Genomic DNA, 27,620 nt, shown 5'->3' with positions numbered 1-27,620 from the left:
ATTGATTTTTAGAGAGAGAGGAAGGGAGAAGGAGAGGGAGAAACATCGATGTGGATGTGAGAGTGCAACATCAATAGTCTGCCTCCTGCATGTCCCCTACTGGGAATCGAGCCTGCAACCCGGGCATGTGCCCCGACTGGGAATCAAACCAGCAACGCCCTGGTGCAGGAGACAACGCCCACCAATTGAGTCACACTGGCCAGGGCAGAACTAGTTTTCAAAAAGTAACTGAATTTTAAAGGTAAAATATAAATATATTTATTAAATTATGTGTAATCATAGCTACAGATATAACCCACTTATTCACTAGTACTAAATAAACACCACAGGTATGTGAAACCACAAAATATGGCAGAATTTTAACATTACTTAAATAATCAGTCTTTATACTTATACTCCATAGAACTCGATGGAGTTCTATGAGTGTCTAGAACCATCTAGTTCATAAAGCAACTTCCTAATTTTGGCAAAGCAAACCTTCGGTCACTTTTGTATTTGCCATGGTTACCTAAGAAAGTGTCGTTGTAGCAACTGCTCAATAAACATCTAAATGGATGGATGGATGGATGGATGGATGGATGGATGGATGGATGAATGAATGAATGAATGCATGCATAAATGGATTAGGTTGACTAATGTCAAAAGCTTCATGATTAAGTGATTTGGGGAGAACACATTAATGATAGATTTTTAAAAAAGATCAATAATAAAACAAAATGTCCTATATAAAATAATACTGAATGTGAACTGTAATTGAAAAATATAAAAAGCAATGTCCTAATGTAAAGCATCATTATAAAGCATGATGTAAAATCACATTATTAAATCAAGAAAAAAAACACCACCTACAGTAATACCTCACAGTTATTTGTGTGTGACAATGGCTATGCTGCTACAGCTACTTATTTTACTCAAAAGTTAGCCTGTGTATGTAAAATATTACAACTGCTGGCCCATGAGGCACCAAAAATATCACTGCTTTAAGATTATATTTCATCGACTAAATGTTATAATTATTACCAAGTTTTAGAAAATGTATCTTCCAGACTGACAGTTGTCAGAGGGGAGGGGAGTAGGGGAGCTGGGTGAAAAGTGTGGAGGGATTAAGCAATATAAATTGGTAGTTACAGAATAGTCACAAAGATGTGGATTACAGCAGAGTAAATAGACTTGTGATGACTGTGCGTGGGGCCAGGTGGGTGCTTCAAGTGCCAGGGGGACCACTCTGTAAAGTACCTTAATTTTCTAGCCACTTTGCTATACATCTGAAATTAAGAATAATATTGAATGTAAACGTTCATTGAAAAAAAACAAACCTATGTCCTGCTGTCATGATAAAGACAAGCAGGCCAGGCCTTAGGTATATATTAAACAGACCACATGCAAGGCCCATTACACAGCTGAAAGAGATCTTACAAGTGGCCTGTATATATTTCCTAACGTCAGTAGCATGTACAATAATTTGTACTGTATATTTGCACATATTGCTGCTGAATCACCTCCTAAGGTCCCTGGCCAGGTTAGGTTATACTTGCAAATATATTCATGTCTTGATAATAGAGCAAAGGACTTTGGAGTTTTAAGAAGGTAGAGGTTGGAGTGCACTTTCCAAACTGATCCCTTCTCTTTCCCAGTTTTCTCTCTGGATTAACTGGTTAACTGTGAAAGGTAGCTGCCAACGCACGAGAGGGTTAACTTCTTGGATTTTTTTTTTAATCTTTCAATACTTTCCAATTTTCCCCCCTGTATTTTTTTTTCAGCTGTTGTGACTACTCTTGAACTGTTACTCTTCAGGCATTTCAGCGTGGCTTTCATAAAATGAAGAACAGGAGCGATTTCGAGGTAATTCAGCAAAAATACCAAGACACGGGTGGCACATAACTGTGTCAGTTTTCTACTTAACATTTTCTAATAGTCAGAAAATACGTGTGATTATTTCCCCAAGTAATCTCAGGGAAAACTATTTTATGGTTACTCTTCTTAACTCATCCATAGAAAGTTTAATATAGTCACATATCGTGTAATAAGTAAGGTCTTTACAAACACAACACATTTTCAAATTAATTTTTCTGCATTCGTCCTCTTCTAAGTCAAGAAACAAATTATTAAAAGCTCCCCTGATCCTTTGTCATGTTCTCGCAGGAAACGTTTCTTTGGCTCCTAAAACTAAACTCTTTCTAAACAGTCTTACTTCTAACACTCTTATTATCTTCACATGTTTACATGATAATCCCACTGGATGAATGATATATCTAAAATTATATCTATCCCGTACCACATTTTAACAGTTACTGATATTTAAATCGAACATTTTCTGTATGACCTAATCGCACTCATATTTTAAGTTCTCTTTCAGTTGCCCCTTCTTTGGGGAACCTTCCCCACGATCTCTCACTGAAGGTAATCTCTCTGTCCTAAAAACATGCAAAGCACCTTCTCTGTAACTCTTTATCAGACTTTCTATCACAGAGTATGAGTGTGCATTTTATCACACTGTAAGCTACTTGGGTACAGTATCCCTATCTTATAAATCTTTGCAACACATTTCTTACTACAGCTATCAGCACATGTTTGTGGAATAAACTGATGACTTATGTATGTGTGTAAATTCACACACCTCACTGATCCTACTAGACTCATGCCTTTGAAGACCCCCAGTTTAGCCTAGTTGCTATTCAATAAATATAGATATACAACCAATAGGTATTCAACAAATATCACCGAATGAAAAGTGAAGCTGTAAATGGTAAGACATGTAGCGTCTTCAGAAGGGTACCTTGCTTTTGGGTGGTGGGCTGTTTGTGCTCTTGTCTGTGTGAATGCTGGTAGGAGATACAGCAGCACCAAGGTTGCCCTGGGGTATGCCTGGGAGCTTTCCTCCTGGAGATACCTGCATTGCAGCTAGCTGGGCAGCATATAACTGCTACAGAAGAGAGAGAGAGAGAGAGAGAGACATTTTTAAAACAAGACTAGCAGTGACAAAATTAATGCACCCCTCAGAAAGTACCTATATTCAGATATGGGATTTTTCCCATGGGTATTTTTGCTTAGTGCCCTGGAATATTTAAAGAAAGAAGCTGTCACCTAAACTTCAATGACTTACTTCTTAGGGGAGAAATAATAGATACTACCACATATAAGAGATTTCAGCTTCGGTGGGTTCAGAGACGCTAAGCAAATAACAGTCATCATATCTCCTCTTTCCCAATGTCTCGGGAAGGCAAGCGTATCATTCTTCGATCGATACCTCTTTTTGCTCTATTTTAAATTTTACACAGTAGGTTAAAAAATAATGCAGCTTCATATACAAAGTAATTTTCTTATTATTCATGTTTCAAGTCCTGCACTTTCTTTTTCTGACTTGTTGAAATGAGCACCTGTAACAATTTTTTGTGTGATTGTTAGTTGTTTAGAAATACAAAAAGTCATTGAGAGGGAATGGAAGGCGTATTTGAAGAACATTATCTGGTCAGTCTACCTACACAGATAGAAGTTAAGATGTTTGCCAGAAGTCCACTTTACTTCATAATACATAAACACAGACAAACATAAACACAGACAAAGTAAAAACTAATAGTAGATATCTGTGCTCAGCCAGATCTACAATCACGGAAACCACTAGTTGACCTTGTTGAGAGGAGCGGGGTGACTGGAAAGCCACCTGAAGTCATAAGCATCCTGTGAACTCTGTAACACACTTACATATTCTATATGCATATATAATTACACATATAATTTAAAACAGAAATCTGGCTAACATTTTTCTTGAAAGGAATAAAACCCAGCATTAGATATAAGATGTAGTATAATATATCTACTTTATCAGTTAAGTTGTTCTAAACATCAAAAACAAATTGAGGCTCTAAACATAAAAAGCTAAAGCTTAAAGAGAATGCTTACTTCATGAGGTTAAGCCAGACTTACAGAATCACCCTTTTGCCTGGTAGGCAAATAACTTGACTCTCATCTTGAAACTAATGAAAACTCAACCCCATAGAGCATTAGGTTTACCAGCCTTTATATTATTTGAAATATTGCATTTTTTCCTCCATTTCCCTCCCCCATCCCTATGGTAAATCAGACAATGATTTGTTTAATAAAGAAAATAATCACATAAGATTAAATTGAATCTACTCATTGAGTACTTAGTGTCTTCGTGGTGGTCATAATTTCATAAGTATGTTTCTATATGTATAGATACATAAAAGTAACACTGTTGTCTCAAATTGTTCCATAGCCTACATTTTTGTCTCTTCAGCATTCTGAGCTCCTTCAAGGACCATGGTCTCTACTTGCAGTGGAACAGTTAAAAGTAAGGCAAACCTCAATTCTAATTCCATGTCTGAGCTAGTGAACTTGGGCAACTAAACAGGCACAAATCCATAACCTGTAAATTTAGGGATAAACAAAACTGAGCTTCAGTAGGGTTGCTGTGAGAAGCAAGTCACATAATGTGTGCAAAACATTCAGAAAAACACATGGCCAAGAATGTTTGATAAATAAGTAATAATGAATGAATTAAATACTGTATGCCAAATAAGAAACTAACTAGATAGTATGTATACACTGACCCTGCTATATATGGTAGGTAGAGAGGAAGGCACAGAAAATGTATAAACATAATTTCTTTCCTAAGTAGAGATTGATAAACAGAAGACAATGAGATGATTCGTGTGCTGTAACTGTAAGTCACTGAGAAAAACAGGAAATGAATCCGTGCATCCTGATATGTTTTCATAAAAGAGCCGTAGCTAAGCTGGGCCTGAAGATGGAGGTGGCGTTCTAGACACGGTGAATCGTTTAAAGACAGGCACAGGAGCAGGAGTGAGCTGGCTGCTGCAGAGGGACACGGGACAGTGTGGAGCGGTGAGCAGTTGAGAGGAGGTGGCAGCAAGGACAATGACCGAATCAAGTGCGTACCCCGGGAAGAGTAAAACAATGCTGGGTTTGTAGGCTTAGTTCACCTTATAGAAAAGCTTGAAATACAGGCAAAGGAGTTTAAATTTAATGTGTCAGACAAGAGAAAGCCACTGGATGTTTGAGAGCAATATATATGATATTTTAAACTGAACTAATGATAAGGCAAGATTATCAGTTGTAGCCTGGCCAGAGTGGCTCAGCGGTTGAGCATCGGCCTAGGATCCAGGAGATGGATGTTGGATTCCCGGTCAGGGCACATGCCCGGGTTGCAGGCTCGATCCCCAGCAGAGGGCGTGCAGGAGGCGGCCGATCAATGACTCATCATTGATGTTTCTCTCACTCTCCCTTCCTCTCTCTGAGATCAATAAAGACACATTTAAAACAAAACAATGATCAGTTATGAGGTTATAAAAATTTAGTAGTGATAGTTTTAATAACTTGAGTTGAAAAGGAACAGTTGTGACAATTAAGAGGGAAAATGATTCCAAGTTCATATTAACTAGAGAAAAGAAAAGGGGAACAGAGCTGGATGGACCATGTGATTGACACAGTCTTCATTTCATACGTGTAACACGGAAGCCTTCCCCTCGGCCCCACTCTCAGCAGTGTACGCAGTCACTGGGTTGCCTTTGTAAGTCAGCCAAAACACACATATTTTATTCCTGTTTTGAGAAAGAAGTCAGTCACACAGGGCAATGTTCCTGTCATTTTGCGTTGTGACAGTCAACACGCTAGAACCCTTGAATCAGGGCCCCCTAACGTAGCTCCTTAAACACTTCTTTCAGCATCCAGGGCACGATGCCCTGTATCCGCACCAATGGGAGCTCGGTTGTATTTATCCCGGCCAGGCCCCCCCGTGCTCCACTCTCGGGGTCCACCCTGTGCGCCCACGCTCGCCGCCGACCGGCCGGCAGTTCACAGCAGGCATTCTCGGCGCTGGGCTGTGACGGCCAGGGCGGGGCCAAAAACCAGCCTGCTGGGACGGCAACCCACAGATCGTCTGACTTGGACTAATTAATTAGTACAGGTAAGAGTACTAATTAACTTGCACTAATTAATTAATGGCTAACTTGGGGGAAAGAGTGCAATTGTATTTGGATAACACGGCTTTGTGCTGGGTTATATTTTCTTATGAAGGTAACCATTTTACTCAGATAGTCCAAGCTAGTGGTTAGTGCTTTTCAGCGCTAAGAGTGGAGCAATTCCACAAAACAGCCGATTTTAATTCTAAGGTAGATTATGCCATTAATTACTTGAGATGGCAAATTCTTGCTACTTCTCCCTAATAAGTTATTTCCCCCAAATTGCTAAGAACACAACTTCTCGCATTGGCTCCTAGCCTGGTGCCTAACTGCCATCTGGAGCGCTTGGAAGGGAGGCTTTAGGGAGTGATGAATACCTATCACTATTTGTTTTCTCGAGCCATTTGCTGACTAGCAAACTCTCTGAAGGCAGGGGCTCTGTTTCTATCGTTTAATGCCTTCTCGGGTAATCCTAGAAGTGAGAAAAAGAAGTGAATAAAGGTATAAGTGAACTGCATAAAACATCATTTATTTTTAACAAAACTCCATTTCCAGGGCATATTTAATATATGTTTAATAATGATAGTAACTATATACATTTTAAAACTCTGGAAAGAAAATGGCACTTTATTATTTGAGGAATTAGAGAAAACTGCTTATTGGTGATGTCGAAACTCATTCATTCATTTCATTTACTTAAAAAGGGCAAAGAAAATTCATTAATTTTAAAATCTTACTGGCGTAAGAACAAAAGATCGCTTAATACATTTACTATAGTCATTGTTTTGATAGTAAGTGGATAAGTCCATTTGGAATTATGAACCAGAAAGTAAAGATTATTAGAAAGCATTCATATCTTTCGAAAAGATAATAGAACCAAGACTTTAGGCGTATAGGTATTCTTAAATATTTTGGAAAAGACAAATGAGAAATGCCTTATTTCTGAAAAGTGAACATACACTACTTCCTGAATCTTAAATATTTATTATTTAGAGAGTAAAAAGTTATTGAGTAGGCGCTATGATTTCAGTAGATGTAACTGAGGTCCTCTTTTATGGCTTAGGTCAAAGCTTAGTTTTCTATTTGAACTGCTATCTATTATCAGGAGCTCCTTTTGTGTGAAAAAATAAAAATGAATAAAGGCCCAGGAGACAGGGCTGACATCCTGACATTACTCAGGAATCGCAGCATATGATAGTATATGTTTGATAGTATAGGTTTGATCCAATTATCTCACCTTCCCCTACTGCAGGCATGAAGTAAGAGACAGGGACATTCATATTTTAATGGGAACACAGTGCAAAATAAGCCATGTCTACCATCCCCTCTTTGTTCTTACCCTCCCTTTTTCTTACCCCAGCATCTCCCCTCCATATCATCAATTTCACACTAGATGGGAGAGCTGGGTACAAAAAGCACTTAAAGAGAAAAAAAGTCATTGAAATTATGACTGAAAACGTTGCCTTTTCTAAATGCTGTAGGGTAAAACATACTGATTCTTTAAGAAAATTTGTGAAATTTTACACTGCCATGATCTGAATGGAGAAGGCTAACTCTGCAAACCCAGGTAATATTGTTTTTGCTGAATTAAAATTACTTTTATAAGTAGAATCATTTTCTCCAAATGATATCTCATTTGGATATCTCATTTGGTGTTGGATACATAGGTATCCAACACCAATACATAGGAGAGAGAAAAAAAGAGGTCTACTGCAACTATAAGTGAATTTTACATATTTTTAATTTTTAATCCAATGAAACCAATGAGGTTGCTTTAATTTGGCTGGAAGTTCAAGTTCTTTATCATCCTTGGTGATCAAGAAAGCTCTCACTCAGGAATTAATAGTGACTTCTAAACTCTCAAATAAGGAAATACATATAGACCTAAATTTTCAAAAATATTATAGAGCTAAAAGCTCCCTGATTAATAGCACCTTGAAGTTCAATGTATTCATAGAAATAGCAGGTGATTTTTTTTTTTTTTTATATAAGGGCAGGGACTGAAATCTGACCATAAGACTTAATGTATATATTCACTGTGTTAACTAGTTGGATTAACAATTTAAAATGTGTGCATTGTCATTTATTATAATTTTAAAAATAGGTAAAGGTGAACTTCTAAAGTTTAAACCAAACTTTATGATGTATGTTAGATATGATGTGTAAGAAAACCATTTGTTTGTATTTTTAAGGGAAGGGACAAAAAATGTTTGTGAGGAAAAAATTCAGAAAGCAATTTCAAGGCTCTATAAGTGTTATCTTTATAGCTTAATTTCAGCTTCTTAATGTAACTTAAATGTGGAGTTTAAAGAGAAACTAATGTACTGGAGAAAATCTTTCAAAACATATCAGCATGTTTCAATGTGAATAAATTCACTTTGCACATTACTTTTCACAATGTTTCTTCACAGAAAATTACCAGAGCAACTTAAATTTAAACATAGACTTTCTTTCCCGAACTTAGTCAGCTCTTCCTTTTGATGTAATTCAAGTATATTGTGTAAAAAAAAAAAAAAAAAAATTCAAAAAATATGATAGGTCTTAAATTTACTAGAAACTCACATACCAAATTTATAAAAAAATTACATTTTACAAATCAAGCTAATAAAGTGTTTAATGAAGTATATTTTAATCTCCCACCCTGACAAACTTTCCTTCAAAATACCTGGATGCAAATGAAAACCACAAGATACCACTTCACAATAGGATGGCTATTATTAAAGCATGCACATGCACACACACACACACACACACACACACACACCCCAGAAAATTACAAAGGTTGGCAAAGATGTAGAGAAATTGGAACCTTTGTGTACTGCTGGTAGGAATGTAAAATGGTGCAGCTGCTGTGGAAAACAGTATGGCAATTCATCAAAAATTACACAGAACTACCATATGATCCAGCCATCCCACTTCTGGGTATATACCCAAAATAATTGAAAGCAGGGACTGGAACAGATATCTGTACACCCACATTCAGAGAACCATTAGTCACAATAGCCGAAAAGTGAAAGAAACCCCAGAGCCCATCAACGGAACACCAGCTCTCGTGCCCACCAAAGAACACTAGCGTGCCAAAGTGAGCGCTGAAAGTTAATGACTTCTATTAACCACGAAGGTGACTGCTGGAAAAAATGAAGCCTGGACCATTAGAGCTGACAGCTAGCTTTCGAGGCTGAGACTCTGGGTGAGTTCTGTGGAGGATGGAAGGCTGGGTGTAGGGAGTGGATGCTGAGAGGCCTCTGCCAGCCCCCTCGGTGGCTCAGCCGCGGACGCGGCGGGGCTGGGGGAGTGAAGCACCTCTCCTGCTGCCTGGGAGGCTCTAACCTAAACCAGGGAGAAGGTGACCGGAGGAAGGGATGTGGGGAACTGGGTGAGAGTTTCCGCTTCAGCTTCAGCTTCAGCTTCAAGTTCCAGGTGGGGAGTTTATCCCAAGGGCAGGAAGGGAGTCGCAGTCTTGGGTGTACCAGGGACTATCCAGTCACTTGGAGGGGCGAGTGCAATGAAGTGAACACAACCTGGGAGATTCAGTAACTTCTGCATTTGGACACAACCCCTAAGGAAACTCCAGAGCAAGAAGTATAACAAACTGCAAGAGTAAGTCAGCTAGAGCTACTGCACCTTTGTCCAAAGGGAGGAAGACGAACAGCCCTATCAATGGAGCATCATTTAAAAAGTGAACACGTTGGCGCTAATGGACCACAGGAGTTTTAAAAGCAGGTTATGCAAGGAAGTGGCCTGAGTGGACAAAGCCTCCAAAAGGCTGGATGCTCAGCTGACATCCAGAGGTGATTCAAGACAGCAGGGGGACAGCTGCAAGGGGAAAATAAAAGTTACCCACTTCAGAAAAGGAATGTCTGCCTCCAGAGGAAACTGGGGAGCCACTTGGAAAACACGTCTGAGGAAGCAAGGGGCTGGCTGGTAGGGGCTCCAAAGCAGACACTATGACTATTATACCCACACCTCCTTATATATATCACTCCTGGGTAATATGTCTTGGAAAAGCTGGAATAAAAAAGTAAAATATTATGTCTGGCTGCAGTGCAGTTTTACCATTAAAAAGCTCCATGGTGCCAAGTAGGTACGGGAAATACCAGGGGGGCCACTTCGTCAAGTATCTGATTGTCTAGCTGTTACGCTGTACACCTGAAACTAATATGAAATAATATGGAACCTAATCTGTGATGGAACAAAGCAGCTCTGTTATCTCTGTACAACTGCTATCACCAAATACTAATCATACACAGACCGCCTTTCCTACTGATTCCAAATTCAGACCCACTCAGTGTGACACTTGGATGGGACATGGAGCTATCAATTAGGGGCGGAGTGTTGAGAGGGTGTGAAAGTGGTGCCCTGCTAAAAATTAAATTAAAGAATGCATTCGGACTTCCTTCAATCCCAAGACCTTTTTCACAGGTATGATGCTCTCGTGCTGTTTCTGTCACATTGCAGATACCAAAGCATATAAATAAGAAACACTTCAAAGGCACCGGATGAAAAGGCTTGCTTCATTTTATCACCCACTAATACATCTTGACTGGCTAGGAAAAAACACACATTTTGACTTTTATAATTGCAGCAGTTCCATAAAGAACCAGATCTATTTGCGAGAGTCATGCAAGAAAACACCAACTGATGGTTTCTCCCTTTCTCTCCCTCCCTGGTTTCCTTCTCCACAAGCCGTCTCCATGTACTGCACAGTAATCCATTACAATATGCTCCAACATCTGCCTCCCCATATGATGCATGACCGATCCGAGGGACCCTTTTTATGCCGCTCCAGACCTGCTGCTCGTTACTATGGGCGGGTGAGCACTGCATCTATCCCTGAGGTCACCAACCAGTAAATACATCTCCATTTGGCAAGGTAAGAAGGACACTGGCTGGAAAGCTCGTCAAATCTGTACATAGCAGTTACTCTACTCATATCTCTAATTAGTTTAATTTATCGGGAAAAACAAAACACTGCTGAAATTCCTTTCAAAGTAACGATAAGAGAAATGCTTGTTTATCAGGGGGGGATGTTCATCGGTTAATACAGGAAAACTGAGTATTATGAGAAAGGTTTTTTAAAGCAAACACTTCTGCTTGCCTGAGCTCATCACTGTAAAATCCTTGTTCATTTTATCCCAATAGATTGGGGAGGGGTGTAATAGTCATCAAAATATTTAAAATAGCATTTTATCTCAATACAAAGAGAAACTGTTAGATCGTATCGAATCAGACTATATGTTATTTTACATATTATAAAAATCAGACTCTGATTGCTGGGTTCTTGAAAACATAAGGCACAGAGAGGGAGGTGTAAGAATCATGATTTTCTCAGTGACAATGCTGAGCCAGCCTAGAAGTCTGCAGGCTACGTCAGGTGTCACCGTAACAACTCTGTGTGCTCAGTGGAGAAAAGGAAGGGCTCACAGTGGTTCAGTAACTTGCCAACAGTTACTCAACCAGTAGTTTCAGAAGTCTGAGTATCCCTGACAGTTCTCTCTAGCTTGTGCCATATGAACTTGCCACATGGGCAGCCATGTTACTATGTGAGAGTGCTTTCCAAACCTAAATTTGATGTGATGAATTCATCTCCCTCTGCAGCACTGGGATTCCCCTACCTGCTGGCCAGCAGAAATACAATGTTCCCTAAGCTCTGAGTTGATAATTTCTGGGGGTTAAGGCTTCAAGAGTAAAGGGCTTCTTGAATCTCTGGGGGCAGAAGCCCTACTCTCCCTGAAGCAAGCACAGCCATTTAAGGTTTTCTTCTTTAACTGTTTTGTTTTACTCTAGTGCTAACAGACAACACATAGGATGGGTTAAAATGAAAAGGTCTTCTTATGGATTTCCCCTGAACTTTTTCTTCATTTCTTTTCCCTGTAAACCTTTAAGATTAAGACAATAATGCATATTAACATTAGTGTTGATCATCTGAGTACATAAATTAAGATAAATCGATCAAAATTTCAAGAGAAATATGGACACAGAATAATAACAGCAGCAAAAGTAACCATAATAGCTCAAGTTGATAGATGGATGCTAATTGTATGTCAGGCCCATGCTGTGTCTCTCTGAACCTTCTCCACAACCTTAGGAAGCAGATATGACTTGTATTTTGTGCAGGAGGACACTGAAGGGCAGAGAAAGTAAAAATCATTTGCCCAAAGTTACATAGGTAAGAGGCAAAACTGAGGTCAGAATCCATGTCTTTTTAGAGAGGCTATAACTCTTAACCTCTACGCCTTATGAACCTTGTTTCTGGTCATTTTAATACAAGAGTAGGGTCTGGGGCTTTGGGCCAAAGAGTTGGACAAGCCCGGTGAGGGCAGTTCTAACGGTACTTCTGACAGGGACTGGGCTCTTCTGGTAAGAACTAGGGTATTGAAGACATAGGGCAGGAAGGGACAGGCACTCAACAGGCCACTTTTCCCAGCATCTTCACCCTCCTTTTTCCCCGTGGCTACTTTCAGTAAAAAATGTTGTAGTTGGGTCTTCTTCTCAATTCACCGTGTTGTAAGAGCGCGTAAGACAGAGCTACCATGTGCTCGGGCAGATCAGGAAGGGCTTCCCTATAAATGCAATTACTTCACGTAAAAGTAACAAGGTACATGGAGCAGGAAAAAGTGCTGGCAGAGCAAGCTCGCGGTGGGAGAGAACATGGCAAGTCCAGGTCCTGGAAGGAGGCCAGGGCGGTCCCGTTGGGGGGGAGAGATGTTTGGAAAGGTAGACGGGAAGCTGTAACAGCTTAAGAAGAGGAATGGAATGATTAGATTTGCATTTCCACAAGATTAGTCTAGATATAATAAGGAGAATTGATTAAAAGGGTTTGGTTCACCTACAACCCCATTTTACCTGGAATAACATCTAACTAGTCTATTTTTTTTTTTACATGATTTAAAATTGATTCTAAATCAATGTAGAATAAATCTGGTTATATAATTTTCAACATTCTGAGTCTCATTCTTATTTAAATATTTGCTCTTTCCTATATAATTTATACTAAGACTTTAATCATATTTTTAAAAAGCTATACTTGGCTACAATTCATAGTCACTAAACTTGTTTTTTTTTAGACCATTTAAATAGTATAAGACAAACATATTAAAAAGGAGTCATTTGCACTATCAAATCACACATTACTCTTAAATCAATTAAAATAACACAAACACACTCTAGTCAGTCACACCTTGCATTTACAATGTGTTTTGACTTTCCTTAACTCTGATCACAACAGGCTTCCTTTTCAGTCACACAGGATGCATTTCTCATGTAGCATTGAAATGGTCCGGAGAAATAATCAACAATTTTAACTTCTGCTTTCCTGCTTTAAATTGATTGATTCAGTCAATATTTATTTATTGGGCACCTATTAAATGCCAAGCAGAAATCTCTTCCTTAATGAAAGGATTTTTAATGTTTTCTCCCAAGAGACTTGCAAGACTTTAATCTTTCATTATATTTATCCAGTAGTTGTCTACTCTTTCTCCATATGACACTAGGCATTACTTATAATCACCGTGAGGGAAATTTATATATCCAAGATTTTTAACATTTAAAAATGAATATTGTTCTTTAAAGAACTAAAGTCATACTTAAAAGTCCACGATTGAGAGATACATGCCACAACATGGATAAACCTTGAAAGCATCATGCTAAATGAAATAAGGTAGACACAAAAGAACAAATATTGTATGATTCCACTTATATGTGGTACCTTGAATAGGCAAATTCATAGAGACAAAAATTAGAACAGAAATTACCAGGGGCTGAGGGAAGGGGGTTGGGGAATGGAGTTATTATTTAATGGTTCCAGAGTTTCCACTTAGGATGAATACAAAGTTTTGGAAACCTTGTGAAGGGATTTAATGCTACTGAATTATACAATTAGTAATGTTTAAGATTGTTAAATGTTTAAAATGATTAAAATTATACATTTATTATTGTGCATATTTCACCAATGTAAAAAGTACATGATTAAGAGGGAAATAGGAAAACATCACTGTTTTTCAGTACCACAATAAGCTCTAGTTCTTTAAAACAATTTTTCTCTTAATTTGCTCCCACGTGTTGGATCATTTTATGCATTAATTCCAGAGAACAGTTTTAAAGGGAGAAAGAAGTATTGCTATTTTAAAGTAAAAAAGAGGCTGGAAATATTAGTGTCTTTAAAAAACAATGCCTAAAAGTTACCCCAGGCTTTGGGAACACATATAAATAAAAGCAAGAGGCAAGAGTAGCTGATTCTAAATCAGGTAAATCAAGTAATGCCCATTTCAAAGTAGTGGTGGCTTTGAAACAGATGCTACGAGATCATGTCGACCCTTTACTGACTTAGTAAAAGCACAGCATTTCCCTGTCCTACTGTAAAAGGTAGCTCTCTCTTCACTTTCCCCTCCTACTCCAAAGCTAGCTTCTTTTTCATATCCAGATGACTGTTTATGAGCTCAATCCTGTTTCAACTGTCACTCTTTACATCAAGGAAAGATAGATGGGACACACCAACCCCAACCTAAATGACCTTTGGATGTGACAAGAGTTTTAGGTCAGCCTTGCTAAATGGAGGCCTTGGTGTATCGAGACATGCCTTGGGGTGAAATTTACAGTGAATTTATTATCTCCCAATGCCCTTTGGACTGCTTCCCACCATCAAACACCATGGCAGCACTTGGAACAGGAAGAAATACATTAACTGGAATCTGATCGTTTTAAAAGGTTACAGCTGCCCAAATATAATTTAATTTCATACTTGCCCTTTGAGGGTTTGGTGTATATTTTCATTTTATGACTGCAATGATAAAGCTCTTAAGATTCCAGGCAATAAAAAGAGAAAAGTATTTTAAGGGTTAGAAGTCTATTCAGTTCATACTCAATGAGTGAAGTGACAAGTTAGCTTTAAAAAAAAATTCTTAACATTTCTCTTTTTTATTTGGACCATCTCTTATTCCTTGTCTGACCCTAAACGTCAACGTTTGGTTGAAATCAGTGTGTAAACACCAACTTCTGATCTCAGCCAGTTTGAGAATAAAAAGAATGATAAGAAAAATGAAGATAAAGTCAATCTGATTTAAAGTGAAAATACCTTAGTGGAGGGAACAGGCTTTTCAGTAGCATTTCCTCGCGTATAATTGGGACAACTTACCCATTAAAGCAAATCAACACCAAATTGACTTACCATTGATCCTGTACTTTTCTAGTATATCACACTCCCATAAACTTTGATGAAAGGTTAAAAACATCCTCTATAAATGTCACATCAAGCAAGTCTTCATCAAATTAATTAGTAAACATTATTATTTTATATTCAGAGAAGAAGAGATAGGGTGCTACTAATGCCAAAAATTAATCAGAAAGAAATCAGGCACAAAATTCAGATAAAATCATCTATAATTTATTTTAGCCATCAAAACAAAACAAAAAAGCCAAAACCCAACTTTTGCTCTTTCCCTTAACTCAATACTTTACCAGAGACTTAACAGTTCTTTAAATATCAATCCAATAGAGTTTGAGGCAACACACTATTTTGGATTCAGTGTGAGCAATAGGAAAAGCAACTTAGTGAAACTTTTAACCCATACAGGTAAAATGCAACTTCAAGTTGTGTGTGTGCCTGCACACTTTAATTCATTCATCATTCTTTAATTTAGCTAACAAATAATTCTTGAAAGATATTCAACTGGTTCCTGTGAAGTTTATACTTTAAAAAATATTTTAGATTTTTAAGCAGTAATCCTAACATATGAACAGCAAACAAACAAAAAACCAAAAAAACCCCAAAAATCAAAACACACATACACACAAAGAAAACACACACCTCACAAATAATTAGCATTTTATGTATTATAAAACTTAAGTATATTAGATAATTATAAATATTAACTACATATATTATTAGTAAGTTTTAATTTCATGTTGATATGCCACTGTTTTAAAAGTATTTTACACAGTATTTAATCTGCATAATGATCCTATAGATTATGAAAATGCAGCCTAGCAAAGTTAAGGAGCCTTTCCCTGGGAGCAAATCTACTGGTTACTGAGGCCCAAATGCTCAGGATGGTAACAGGAGACAGTACTTATGCTTTTACTTGTTCATTTAATTATCCCTCTTTCAGTCAACAAATATTAATTAAATTTCCACCTCAAGTAAGAACATTGTAAAAGCAAACATTGCCAAGAAAACAATTTCCAGAAGTCCTATTGAAAAGAACCTTACTTCTGTTTCTCTAAAGAAGATACAGAAGTGGCCAATGAGCACACGGAATGATGCTCAATATCATTGATTATCAAGGAAGTGCAAACCCAAACCCAAAGAGACGTCGCTATTAGGGTGACTATTAGCAACACATACACACACACACACACAGGTTGGCGAGGATGTGGAGAAACTGAAGCCCTTGTGCATTATTGGCAGAAATAAAAAATGGTACAGCTTCTGTGAAAAACATTATGTCAGTTCCTCAAACAATTAAATATAGAATTTCCATATGATCCAGCAATCTCACTTCTGGGTCTATACCCCAAATACTTGAAAGCAGGGAGTGAAACAGGTATCTGTACACCCTTGTGTACAGCAATATTATACACAAGAGTCTAAGGGAGAAAACAACCCAAGTATCTATCAATGGATGAATGGGCTAGGAAAGGGGGTATGTGTGAAAAACAGAATGTTACTCCTCTTTAAAAAGAAGGAAATTCTCACACATGCTACAACACACATGTACCCTGAAGACAAGATGTGAAACAAATAATCCAGACACAAAGGCCCCCAAATTATATGATTCTACTTAAATAAGGCATCTCTACCAGAGAGTTGATAGAGGAAAAGTGGCTAGCGGGGGCTGGGTGTGGGTGGGAAATTAAGATGTTACTGTTTAAATAGGTATGGGCTTTCAGGCTGAGACGATAAAATAATTCTGGAGATGGGTAGTGGTGATGGCCATGCAACAATGTGAATGTACCTAATACCTTTGAACTATACACTTAAAATGGTTAAAATTTTACATTATGTATTTTTACCATGATCAAACAATGAATTGATGGACGGTTAATCCAAAGTACTAAAGTTTTTGGGTGAACACAAACAGCAGGGTGGTGGTTGCCAGAGGGAAGGGGGCCCAGGTGTAGGGGGTGAAGAGGGCCTACTATATGGTGACAAAAGATGATCTCACTTTGAGTGGTGGGCACAGAGTGCAATATTCAGATCTTGTAACATAGAAACCTACACCTGACACCGATACAATCGTACTAACCAATGTCATCCCAATAGTTAATTTTTTAAAAAAGAAAATAAATAAAATTAAAAGCAAAAACGAAGTACTTATAAGATGTGAAATTTATATATGTAGAAAACCAAATGTTTACCCTCTAGGGTATGAACAAAGAAATGCTAGATTCAGGGACAAAAGGCAGAGCTGAAAGCCAGGTTAAAATGGAGAGAGTAAAAGGACTCCAGTTGAGCTGTAAGATAGCTGGTTCCTCTCAGCTTCAGGGGCCCTGTGAGCCAGGCTTAGGCTTCCTGGGCGGTGGATGAGAGAATGCTTTTCTGAGGTGTTCAGAGAGACAAAGAGACCAGGGGTATATATAGATATCTATATGATGAAATGGAATTTTAGGGGGAATCATAGAACTGTCTTGTGTCTTGGTTGCTGATTGTGGTGGTTAGAACTCATAGAATTGTTTACCCCAAATACAGTCAATTTTACTGCATGCTAGTTTTAGAAATAAAAAAATAAAAAATGCAATCTCATACACACACACACTCTTACTTCAACAATTCTTACTTAAACATTTTGGCCTTCCTTGCCAAGAAAAAAATCAGGAAAAGTGGGAATCTGATAACACTGTAGATTGTAAATATTTTTTAAAACACTTAGATGATATTTCCATATTGCTACTATGTCCATATGGGTATAAAGAATGAATAACAAATGGTTTGAGTGTGCGGGACAGCAGGTAGCTGGGATCACCACCCACCATTTGAGATAATAGGAGTATAAAGTACTGATAGTAGACTATTAAACAAACAAGGGAAAAGCAATTATTTCCATTTAGCTGATGCTAGGAAACCAATTGTGCAGCACTTTCTTAGTATAAAAATAATGAGCTGTACTTCCACCCCTGTGCTTTTCCTTTCCAGGAGAACTCACACTTCTTTCAAGTACAGTTTGAAAACATCCCAGTTCTAAGAGGAGAGAGGGTAAAAATAGGACCTGTTACTCCTGTTATGGTCCAAATGACTGCCTCTATCATTGATGTTTTCATGGCATTATTTGGCTTTATAAATAATAAAGAAGATAAATTATGGATGAAAACATCTCTAGGCTAGTATTGCCTAAGATCGTTTAAGATGTTATCAATGCTATTTAAACAAAAAAAAAAAAACAAAAAAAAAAGTGCCAGGTCTATTTTCCATTCCTTACCATTTGGTATTCCCAGTTTCAACTCTCAACTCATCTGCTTGTATCTGGATTGCTGTTATAAATGTGTAGCCAACAGCAAATATTTTCACAGCAGGTGGTTCCTCTATTTTCATAATGGGGGGGGGCAAAGTAGCTGGAGGCCCAGAACTTGATAAATAAGAGAGAGAAGAAAAGAATTGAAGTAAAGAGAAGAGGAGATCCGAGGTAGAGAAGCATTAACAGAGGGGGTAACTAAAGGAACAGAAATAAAAAGTTAAATGAAGAAAAAAGAAGATATAAAAGTGGAAAAGGGTGAGAGAAATATTTTCAAGAAATAAGAGAAAAATATATTTTTATTTTTTTTGGGGGGGAATAGGTTCCTATTTTAAAACCCTTAGCAGCCCTAAGGTCAAAAAGTTTATAGTTCTCAAACAGTTGGCTGTGTAATTCAAAAGTACAGAGTCTTCTGATCAGTGTCATGAAGCTATTTTATGTCAGTGTTATTTGTTTCCACACAGCCCTTTTCTCCCATTGTCTGCCGGGAAATCTAGCACCGGTCTGATGCTCATGGTCCTTTTCATTCCATGGAGATGTAATGGGAATAATTAAAACTTTCTTCCTAATTGGATCTTCAGAGGTATCTTGACTATTTTTTGAACTTTTTTTAGTCTGTGAAGCATTTCTTTTGACTGTCTCAGATCAATGACTGCCGCATCCCCCTCCTCATGTCTTCCTGACAGCACATGGATAGATGCACCCGTGAATCAGAGGAGCCCACTTGGAAGTCGCAAAGGCTCCTCCTGGCTACTTTCATTAGTGCTTCTTCTGCTTTGTTTCTTCCCTTCCTCCATGAGGTATAGGTAGGAAAGCTATACCCTTATGCATTTTAAAAATAAGAAAACCTGTGTCTTGGCCAGACTGGAGACCAGACTCACACATCACTTCAGAGGCAGGTTGAAACTAGAACCCTTATTTGTTAAGCTGCATTTGTTGAGCAATTTTGGAGGTTAGAGGGATCGTGATCATTAGACCAGCTCCTTTGGCTGCTTTTATTATGCTCTAATTAGCCATCCTTGCTGGAAAACTCTCCTCATCATAGCAAACTCTATAACTTTCCAATATCATACGGCTTTCCCTTCAAAGGGAAAATTTGCTCCTTTGACCAATAATCCTCAATGTCATAAAAGGAAAGATGCTCCAGTAACTATTATGGAATGAAAATGGAGAAATAAATTATTTTTATTTTTAGGAAGATTTTAAATATAGTGTTTTTGTAATCTTACATGTATAAGAAAGGTTTTTATAATGAAAGGGTATTGTATTTTCATAAAGATTTTCTGCTTGAATTAAATATGGGGGGTCTGTCTCCCAAAGAAGGTTTACAACCCAAACTTGAATTAAGATGGATTTCTCCATTTGCCATATACCTTTGAACTACAGAACATAATTGCTATATCCTAGAAAATTACTGGTGAACTTGAAATATGGAAGAATTTGTTAGGCTCGGTTCTAACACTAGAAATTTCTTGAATCGGGGAGAAAAAGATGAGCTAATGATGCCTGAATACTTATGGCAGGCTAAGCATTTTGTATGTACCATCTCATTTAATCCTCAAAATAGCTTTATCATGTAGGAACAATATTACCACTTTTTACAGGTGAAAAAACCGAGACCAAGAGGTATTCAGTAACTTGACCAAAGGCTCACACAAATAAGGTCTCTTATTATAAAGCTCAAGCTCATAAAACATTATACTATATACACCATTTAAATAATATTTAGTTGCCCGGCCCAGTGTGGCTCAGTGGTTGAGCATCTACCTAGGGTCCAAAAGATCACAGTTCGATTCCCAGGCAGGGCACATGAAGGATTGCAGGCTCGATCCCAGTCAGGGGCGTGCAGGAGGCAGCCGATCAATGAGGACTCTCTCATCATTGATGCTTCTATCTCTCTCTCCCTCTCCCTTCCTCTCTTCGAATCAATAAAGATATATTTAAAATAAAATAAATAGTATTTAGTTGTAAGATTTACTTTAACATTTGAAAATGTTTAAATAAAACTTGGCGAACATCCTTTAGAGAAAGAAAGAAAGTTCTGTCATCTAAGTCATCTAATTTGTTACTGTATGTATACCAGTATACTACTAAATGGTTACAACGTAAAGATATAACCTATGAAAACTAGGTGTTTTATGGTTTCATACCGTATTTAATGCTAGCTTGCGTCTAAGATGACACCAAAACAACCAAACTTAAAGTTGCTCCGGAGGTAAACCAGATGCAAAATGAACCAAATCAAGATGAGAATAAAAATGAAGAACGTTTAAGGGCCTTTGCTTTTTTCATTATTTAGTTAACATGTCCTGGCTTATCTTCTACATGGTCACCAACAGTTTCAGCTGTACTCTTTCTAATAATTCAAAATTCCTTTAAAACCAAAGAACTAAATGTATGGGGGAAACCTGTCATATGAAAAACATTTAAGGCACACATTTGAAGTAGTAGGAGCTGTAGAGCGTAGGATAGTCAAATTTCAGGTGGAAACTTATCTTAAAGCACCTACAACAGATAGAGGGACAACACTTTCCATAGTTCTACTACATTCCAAAATGGAAGTCACTGCGATTTTAACTATCACTAGTACTTTTTCATTCTTCGTTGAAGTTCTAATAATGGCAGAAGTAAGAGAACACTGTTGCAAGTTGGAGGCATTAATGATGCTGATCCAATGCTCACCGTAGCAAATCACTGGGGAGCATATTTTAAGTCTGTTCCTCCATTTCTTTCTGTCTACGTTATTTAACTAAGAAGCAGTCGGGTAAGAAAAAAACAGTACAGCATTAAGAGAAAGGTCAGGATTAAGAAAGATAGAATAATTAAGAGTTCATTTCCTTCCTCCCCTTTCTTTTTATGCCCTCAGTTTGTCAAGCCAATACTGAGAAACTTCCACAGGAAACAGCACATTTGAAATGTGCTGGGCTGGTGTAAGTTTTTTATCTGAAGGAATCGAAAAGGGCTCTATTTTCAACTCTCGTGAGGATACTTGCCAACCAAACACAACTCAAAATTGTACTGTGGTGTTTCTCCTTGGTCTCTTCTCAGAACAGTTCATTCATGACTGTAAAATCTTATCTGCATGATTATATAATCATCTTTGAATACTATCTTTCTTCTAAGAAGCAAATGAAATATCAACAAGACTTGTGATGTAAACAATCTCACTTTGAACCTTCTATGAACAAATAGCATGAAAGAGCACGCTTCTCTGTTGTTTCGTTTTCTGAGTTCCTTGATCTTTCAATGGCTTTGCACAAAAGAATTAATTCATGGAGCACAATCACTGAACTCAGCAAAATGAAAGCAATTCAGAAGGTTGCCATTGTTATTAATATGCAAATCCTACCCATTGCTTTATTCATCCTTAATTTAATGGTCTAAATGCAAAAATAGCAATTTTCCCCCTCATTTTACACAAACTTAAAAATTATTTTTATATATGTGTGTGTGTGTATATATATATATATATGTATATATATATATATATATATATATATTTGTATGTATATATGCATTTATGTTTAAGGATACCATGGGTAAATGGGAAAAAGCTAGATTTAGCTTTCAGTTGCTAGGATTCCAGGCACATTTCTGTTAATGTCTGATTTAGCCAGGTCACTACTTAGAGTCTAAATTGCCTCATCAATAAAATGAAGGAGTTAGAATCGAAGAATGGTTTTTAAGTTTTGTTTTAGCAGCAGAATCTTTATCTCAAACACCCTTAGCCAGTAGAAGTCAATCTATAAACAAGTAAAAGTGAATGGTACTGTTTGGGGTGCTTTAAGCCACTGAAAGTTCTTTAAATAGTTTGGAACAACTGTTTTCAAGTGTCTAAGGTCCTTTCCATTTCAAATATACTTGTTAGGACAGGAGGTTGTATGACTTTCTTCAAATTCTATTCCATATTCACATTCAATTCATTCTCTTAAATGTCAAGCTCCTCTATGACACCAAGTATTCTTAATGGATTCATCTGCATTCCTTATGATGGTTAGCTCAATCACTTACAAAGGATATTTCCTGAGTAAATAAAATTCCAGAAAATTAATTATGGGGTTTATAAAAATAATTTGCTTCCACATTTAAGTTTGAAACCATAGGAACTATTTTCTTAAAGGAAGTAATGCAAGTTTATAAATTTTCTCAGATTTATATGAGAAATGGCTTAGCTGTACAGAGTAAAGGGGTAGAATAAGATATATGCGCCTTTAATACACATTCTACTAATATAGTTAGGAAGAGATTAAGCTCTGAAGGGTTATATCAAAAAAACTTTCTTATATTATTTTTTTATAAAATATGTTTTTCTTGATTTCAGAGAGAGGAAGAAAGAGAGACATAAATGATGAGAACCACTGATTGGCTGCCTCCTGCACGCCCCCTACTGGGGATCCAGCCCGCAACCTGGGCATGTAACCGGATTGGGAATCAAACCGCGATCTCCTGGTTCATGGGTCAGCGCTCAAACACTGAGCCACATGTCAGCTGGATTTTCTTATATTACATGAAAAGCATCTATGTCAACAACTTATTTTAAATTTTATAAAGTATTTATTTCGAAGAGTTGCAGGCAGTTCATAGAGACAATTCATTTGCATTATAGCCTTGGAAAAACAGGACTCAACTGGAAGCATCATTTTTATTTCATAAATATAAATATTGAGATAAAGAGTGAATGGCAACAAAATATAGAACACTATACTCTAAATGACTACATAGTCAGGTTTTGTTTGTTTGTTTGTTTGTGTTTTGATAAGTAAGCTCACTGCCTCCCATAGATTCCTGTGATGGGCCTTAAAATTATGCAGCACAGGGGAATAAAATTATTTCCTCATAAATAAAAAAATATGCCTCAATTTTACTAACTTGCTTTAGATGCTGCCCTGCAAAGTAAATCCACAGGGGGGGAAAAAGTCTGCTAAACTGTAATCTGAGGGCCTTCCTTTAGGAAATAAAAATACAATTTTATATAATTTTAATACCAGTTAATAACATTTATCAACCAACTAATAATACCAAGCATTTATATTAACCAGTACATAGTGTTTGATAAATGGTAATTCACACTTTTATTGCTTTAAGCACTTTATGAATATTATCTCATTTGATCCTCACAATATCATGCATACCCACATTTTACAGACAGGCAGACTAAGGTATGGAGAGGTTGGGTAACTTGCCTAAAGTAGAGCTGGTAGTAGCAGAACCATGATTTATGGCTGCAGGTACCACACTTTAAACCATTAGGTTATAATGACCCTCACTAAGTAATAGTGACTCTTAAACTATTAATCTAAGGATAATGTCTTAATAGAACAAAAACTTTCACTTTAGTCTTTATGTTATCTTCCCTCTAATAATCACCTGCTGAGAGACTAAATTGTTCTATATATAATCCATTAACTACAAAGATGTCTGCCCTGTGTTTACCAGTTGTATGTAATGGGATTTACATGTTCCAGTTGTATGTTTTGAGACTTAGTCATACAAATAATGGATAATATACATGGATAACATTCAACAGTTTTCAGGTACCAACAGATCCAGCATTTATTTCTATTAAGGGGAACCTGCCTTCATTTGGGCTCTCTAGGCTCAAGATTCTTATTGGTCCTGTTAAGGTGATAACTTCTATTTATGTAAAGGTTTATTACTAAGGTTGAATGCATCTTCATAAAACATTCCTTAAATAAATTAAAGGATACTAGTAATATAAACTAAATGGACAATTAAATTGAAGAACTAATTTTTAATATAAATACAATCGGTGAATCTGAAGAATATTAGTTGCTCTCTCTTTTTATATATAGCCAAGATTATAAAATTAAGTAGCTCTGTTTTCCTTGATAAAATGAAAAGAACTGTATACTTTTACCATTTTAATAAATCAATATTGTTCCTAGGATTGTTGCTACTGTTGGCCTTGAGCCTGGAAACACTTTTCTGTATAATAATTAGCCCAGAAATGTTTTAGGGTAACCTAACCATGTTTCGATTAAGAGAAGACACAATGCCATCGAGGAATGGGAATGGCCTTGTGACCAGAAATCCTGGCACTGATAAATACCTACTTATATTACTTTAAGGTAGAACACAATAAAACTTTAAATATAATTTTGATGTTTACCATTTATTTGGTTGGTCATGACAATAAAAATGGGTACTGGGTAAAAGCACATGTTTTTGTTAGCATGCACTGAAACACCATAAAGCTGCTGGAAACAAGCAAATACAGAAATAACATGAGAAAGACACTGCTTGCACTGTCTCCATTGTCCAAAAGGGGTGGTAATAACTATGGATGCAGCTCCTACCAGGTCCTTCTTTAAAGTAGATTCTTAAATATGGCTGGGTTCTGACTCTAGCCCATATGGGCTTGGAAAAGTCAGAGAAAATGTTGGCTGCACTTTTTTCAGGCCTATTTGCATATGTTCCTTAGTATGCAGAATGTCTCTGTATATAATTTAATTGTTGTTGGGTTTTTTTTGCCTCTATTAATACATATGCAAATGACTCACACTTGCAGCTGTGCTGTATTAATCATATGTGTGCTTCTGTCTGTCTGCCCTGCAGGCTCAGGGTCGAAGGGAGAGGAAAAGAGGGAATTCATTCTTTTAACCTGCAAGAAAACTCACTCATGCAGACAGAAGTCCAACAGCAAACGGCACACCAGGGTTGCCACTGAAAGGAGGAGCAGCTGAACATTTTCCACCCTGTATGGAAATGACTATGACCTAAAAGTTAAGCTGAATAGTAGAGTATCTAGGGAGGTAAAGATGAATACTTTGCAAGTATTTATCCTTGTAAGTAATTTCTTCAATAAGAAGGTAGAAATCCTCACATCTAGACTGCTCCATATGGTTATTTCTTCCTTATTGAGTTTTCTAGGGTTTTCTCTTGGTCAGGCACATAAAGCCATGGTCAGTCACTTCTAGTTCCCTGGAAAATAAGAGGCATTTATCTGTGTCCCTATTGACCTTCAGAGCCTGGCAGAAGGTTGATAAGAAGATGAACTTCAGTTTTTCATCCATGTCTACCTTGATATTACTATCAGGTGGAAGCTTAAGCCATTTCCACTCTGACTTCCATGCACCTTTGATAGCTAAGAAAAAAGACTGATTTCAGTTGATATTTTGTATGATTCATTCTCTACGGTGATCACACGTCATCTCTCATTTCCTCTCTCCCAGAAAATGTACATTATTGATGTTAGTGGTTACTGAAACTGTAGCCCCATGTGATTCCATTTATGACAGCTTGTAATGTTGAGTCTTTTTTCTAAAAATATTGTCATAGATTTAAAAATAATCCAACTAAATCTATTAAAAGGTTAATTAATTCAATAAAATTCTTGAATGAATACTACTTGCTTATTTGGAGTAAAATATAACAACTCAAGAAGAATTTGTATCTTTTTCTTTGCTTATCACTATTAATCATTGGTTGGAGTCAACATTTTTGGCTTCCTATAGGTATAACAGGTGGCAACCATCTTTTGGCCAACACAGATACAGTATTTATAAAGTGAGAAATAAGTAGATAAATATTTCCTTCTAATTTCAAATCTTAGAAGCCTAGTTAAAAATTAGAAATAGTATACTACACTGCAACTCTTACTATTAAATAAATTCATGATGTCCATCAAGGAAAATGCAAATTAATGACAATGAAAATGAGAAATAAATGTTAGATGGATTGTTGCCATTATTTGGTTTCATTAATTAGAAATAGACAATATGCCTAGCTCATTTTATATAGTCACAAAGGTCCAAAAGTTTCAAAGTGTAACTTTATTTTTCTCAAATGATTATACTCACTTTTTAATATTGAAATGAAACTAGATTAGGTTTCTATATGAATTAATCCCCCTTCTTTAGAAAGAGACAATATCAGGAGAACAAATGTCAAAAGCATCGTTGGCTTTTAGAAGAAAAAAAAAAGTTGGAAAAGGGAGAGAAAGAAAAAAAGAAGAGGGTGGGGAGGAAGGAAAAGAAGGCAATAAGAGCAGTATATGGGATCGCTAATCAGCTAGTTACAATTTTCATCACATACCCTTCCACTATTTAGAAATAATTTGCTTTAGTGTTATATTGGCAAGGTGAACCACACTGAGTCAAAAGCACCTTCAGAGTTCTTATTCTTGTGTCTGCTTATGCGTTGTTATGTATTCTTATACATCAACAAACAACATAGGAATAACCAATGTTGCAATGTTTGATCTGTTTTATAAAATATGAGTTTAAAGGAACTCCATAAACTTTAATAAATGCTAAAACACACCTTTATGCAGCAGCCCATGGCTATGATAAGGTAAAGGGAGAAAACAGCAGGAGAGAGAGAGGGAGAGATTTCTCACATACTAAGAATCTTCTACTATGGGCTGAAAAAATGAAAGTTCCCTGGTCTTTAAACTTATATCATTTGTTCAGGAATTTAATCATATATTTCTTTGTTGTTTTGGTTAAAAAATGATTATGACCATTGGCTCATAAGAGTTTCTTTTGTTTTATAAATATGTACTGAGCACCAGCTATCTGCTAGGTATTCTTCTGAGTGCTTAAGATACATTTATAAAAATAACAACAAAAAGTATAAAGGCTCCTGCTCTGGAGGGGCTTAGGGGATATTTGGAACAGACAGACAATAAATATGGCACATAATAAGTAAGTTATACAGTACGTTTGAAGATGACTAGCTGTAGAAAGATAGCAGAATAAGAGAAATAGAAAGTGTTGTATTTCTGCGAAGGTTATTTTATGATTTAAATAGGTTAGTTTGGGTAGGCCTCGGAGAGATGACATTAGAGCCAATTCTTGAATGAGGTGAGAGACTGTCTTGCAGGTGGAGGAAAGTGCATTTCAGGTAGAGGGACAGCTAATGTAAAACTTTAGGGTAGGAGAACGCTTTAGCAAGTCAAAGGACATCAAAGAGCCTGGTGAGGTTGGAGCAGACTAAGGTAGCATGGACTAAAACCATTATAAAAATAATTTTTTAAAATACTATAATGCCAAACATGGTACTAGGCATATAGTGTTTTTGTAAGTCTCTTTTACTTCATTAAATGAGAATAGGTTTTTATTATAAAATTTCAATGTATATCTCATTGAATTGAATTCAAAATATTAATTTTTTTCTTCCGTGAGTCACTAAAGCTTTTGATATTTATACTCCTGCTATTGTCTTTTTTAAAGGATGGAAATAAATTTATATAGAAAACTAATCATGAATA

The 27,620-nt window shown here is 36.8% G+C and overlaps 1 protein-coding gene across 4 annotated transcripts in view; it reads right to left on the bottom strand.

Annotated features, from left to right (window-relative positions):
- SOX5 (SRY-box transcription factor 5) overlaps positions 1-27,620 on the bottom strand; it is an 891,887-nt gene that overhangs the window by 65,313 nt on the left and 798,954 nt on the right. For all 4 annotated transcript variants that reach the window (XM_081129463.1, XM_081129465.1, XM_081129464.1 and 1 more), the window contains one exon: positions 2,777-2,923. In XM_081129463.1, coding sequence (XP_080985589.1) covers positions 2,777-2,923 — 147 coding nt within the window. The remainder of the gene's footprint in view (positions 1-2,776; positions 2,924-27,620) is intronic.

The sequence above is a fragment of the Miniopterus schreibersii genome, assembly GCF_964146895.1.
Source record: "Miniopterus schreibersii genome assembly, chromosome: 2".
NCBI classification, from domain to species: Eukaryota; Metazoa; Chordata; class Mammalia; order Chiroptera; family Miniopteridae; genus Miniopterus; species Miniopterus schreibersii.
Note: the sequence above shows the minus strand (reverse complement) of the source record. Positions and strands in the feature narration are given on the sequence as shown.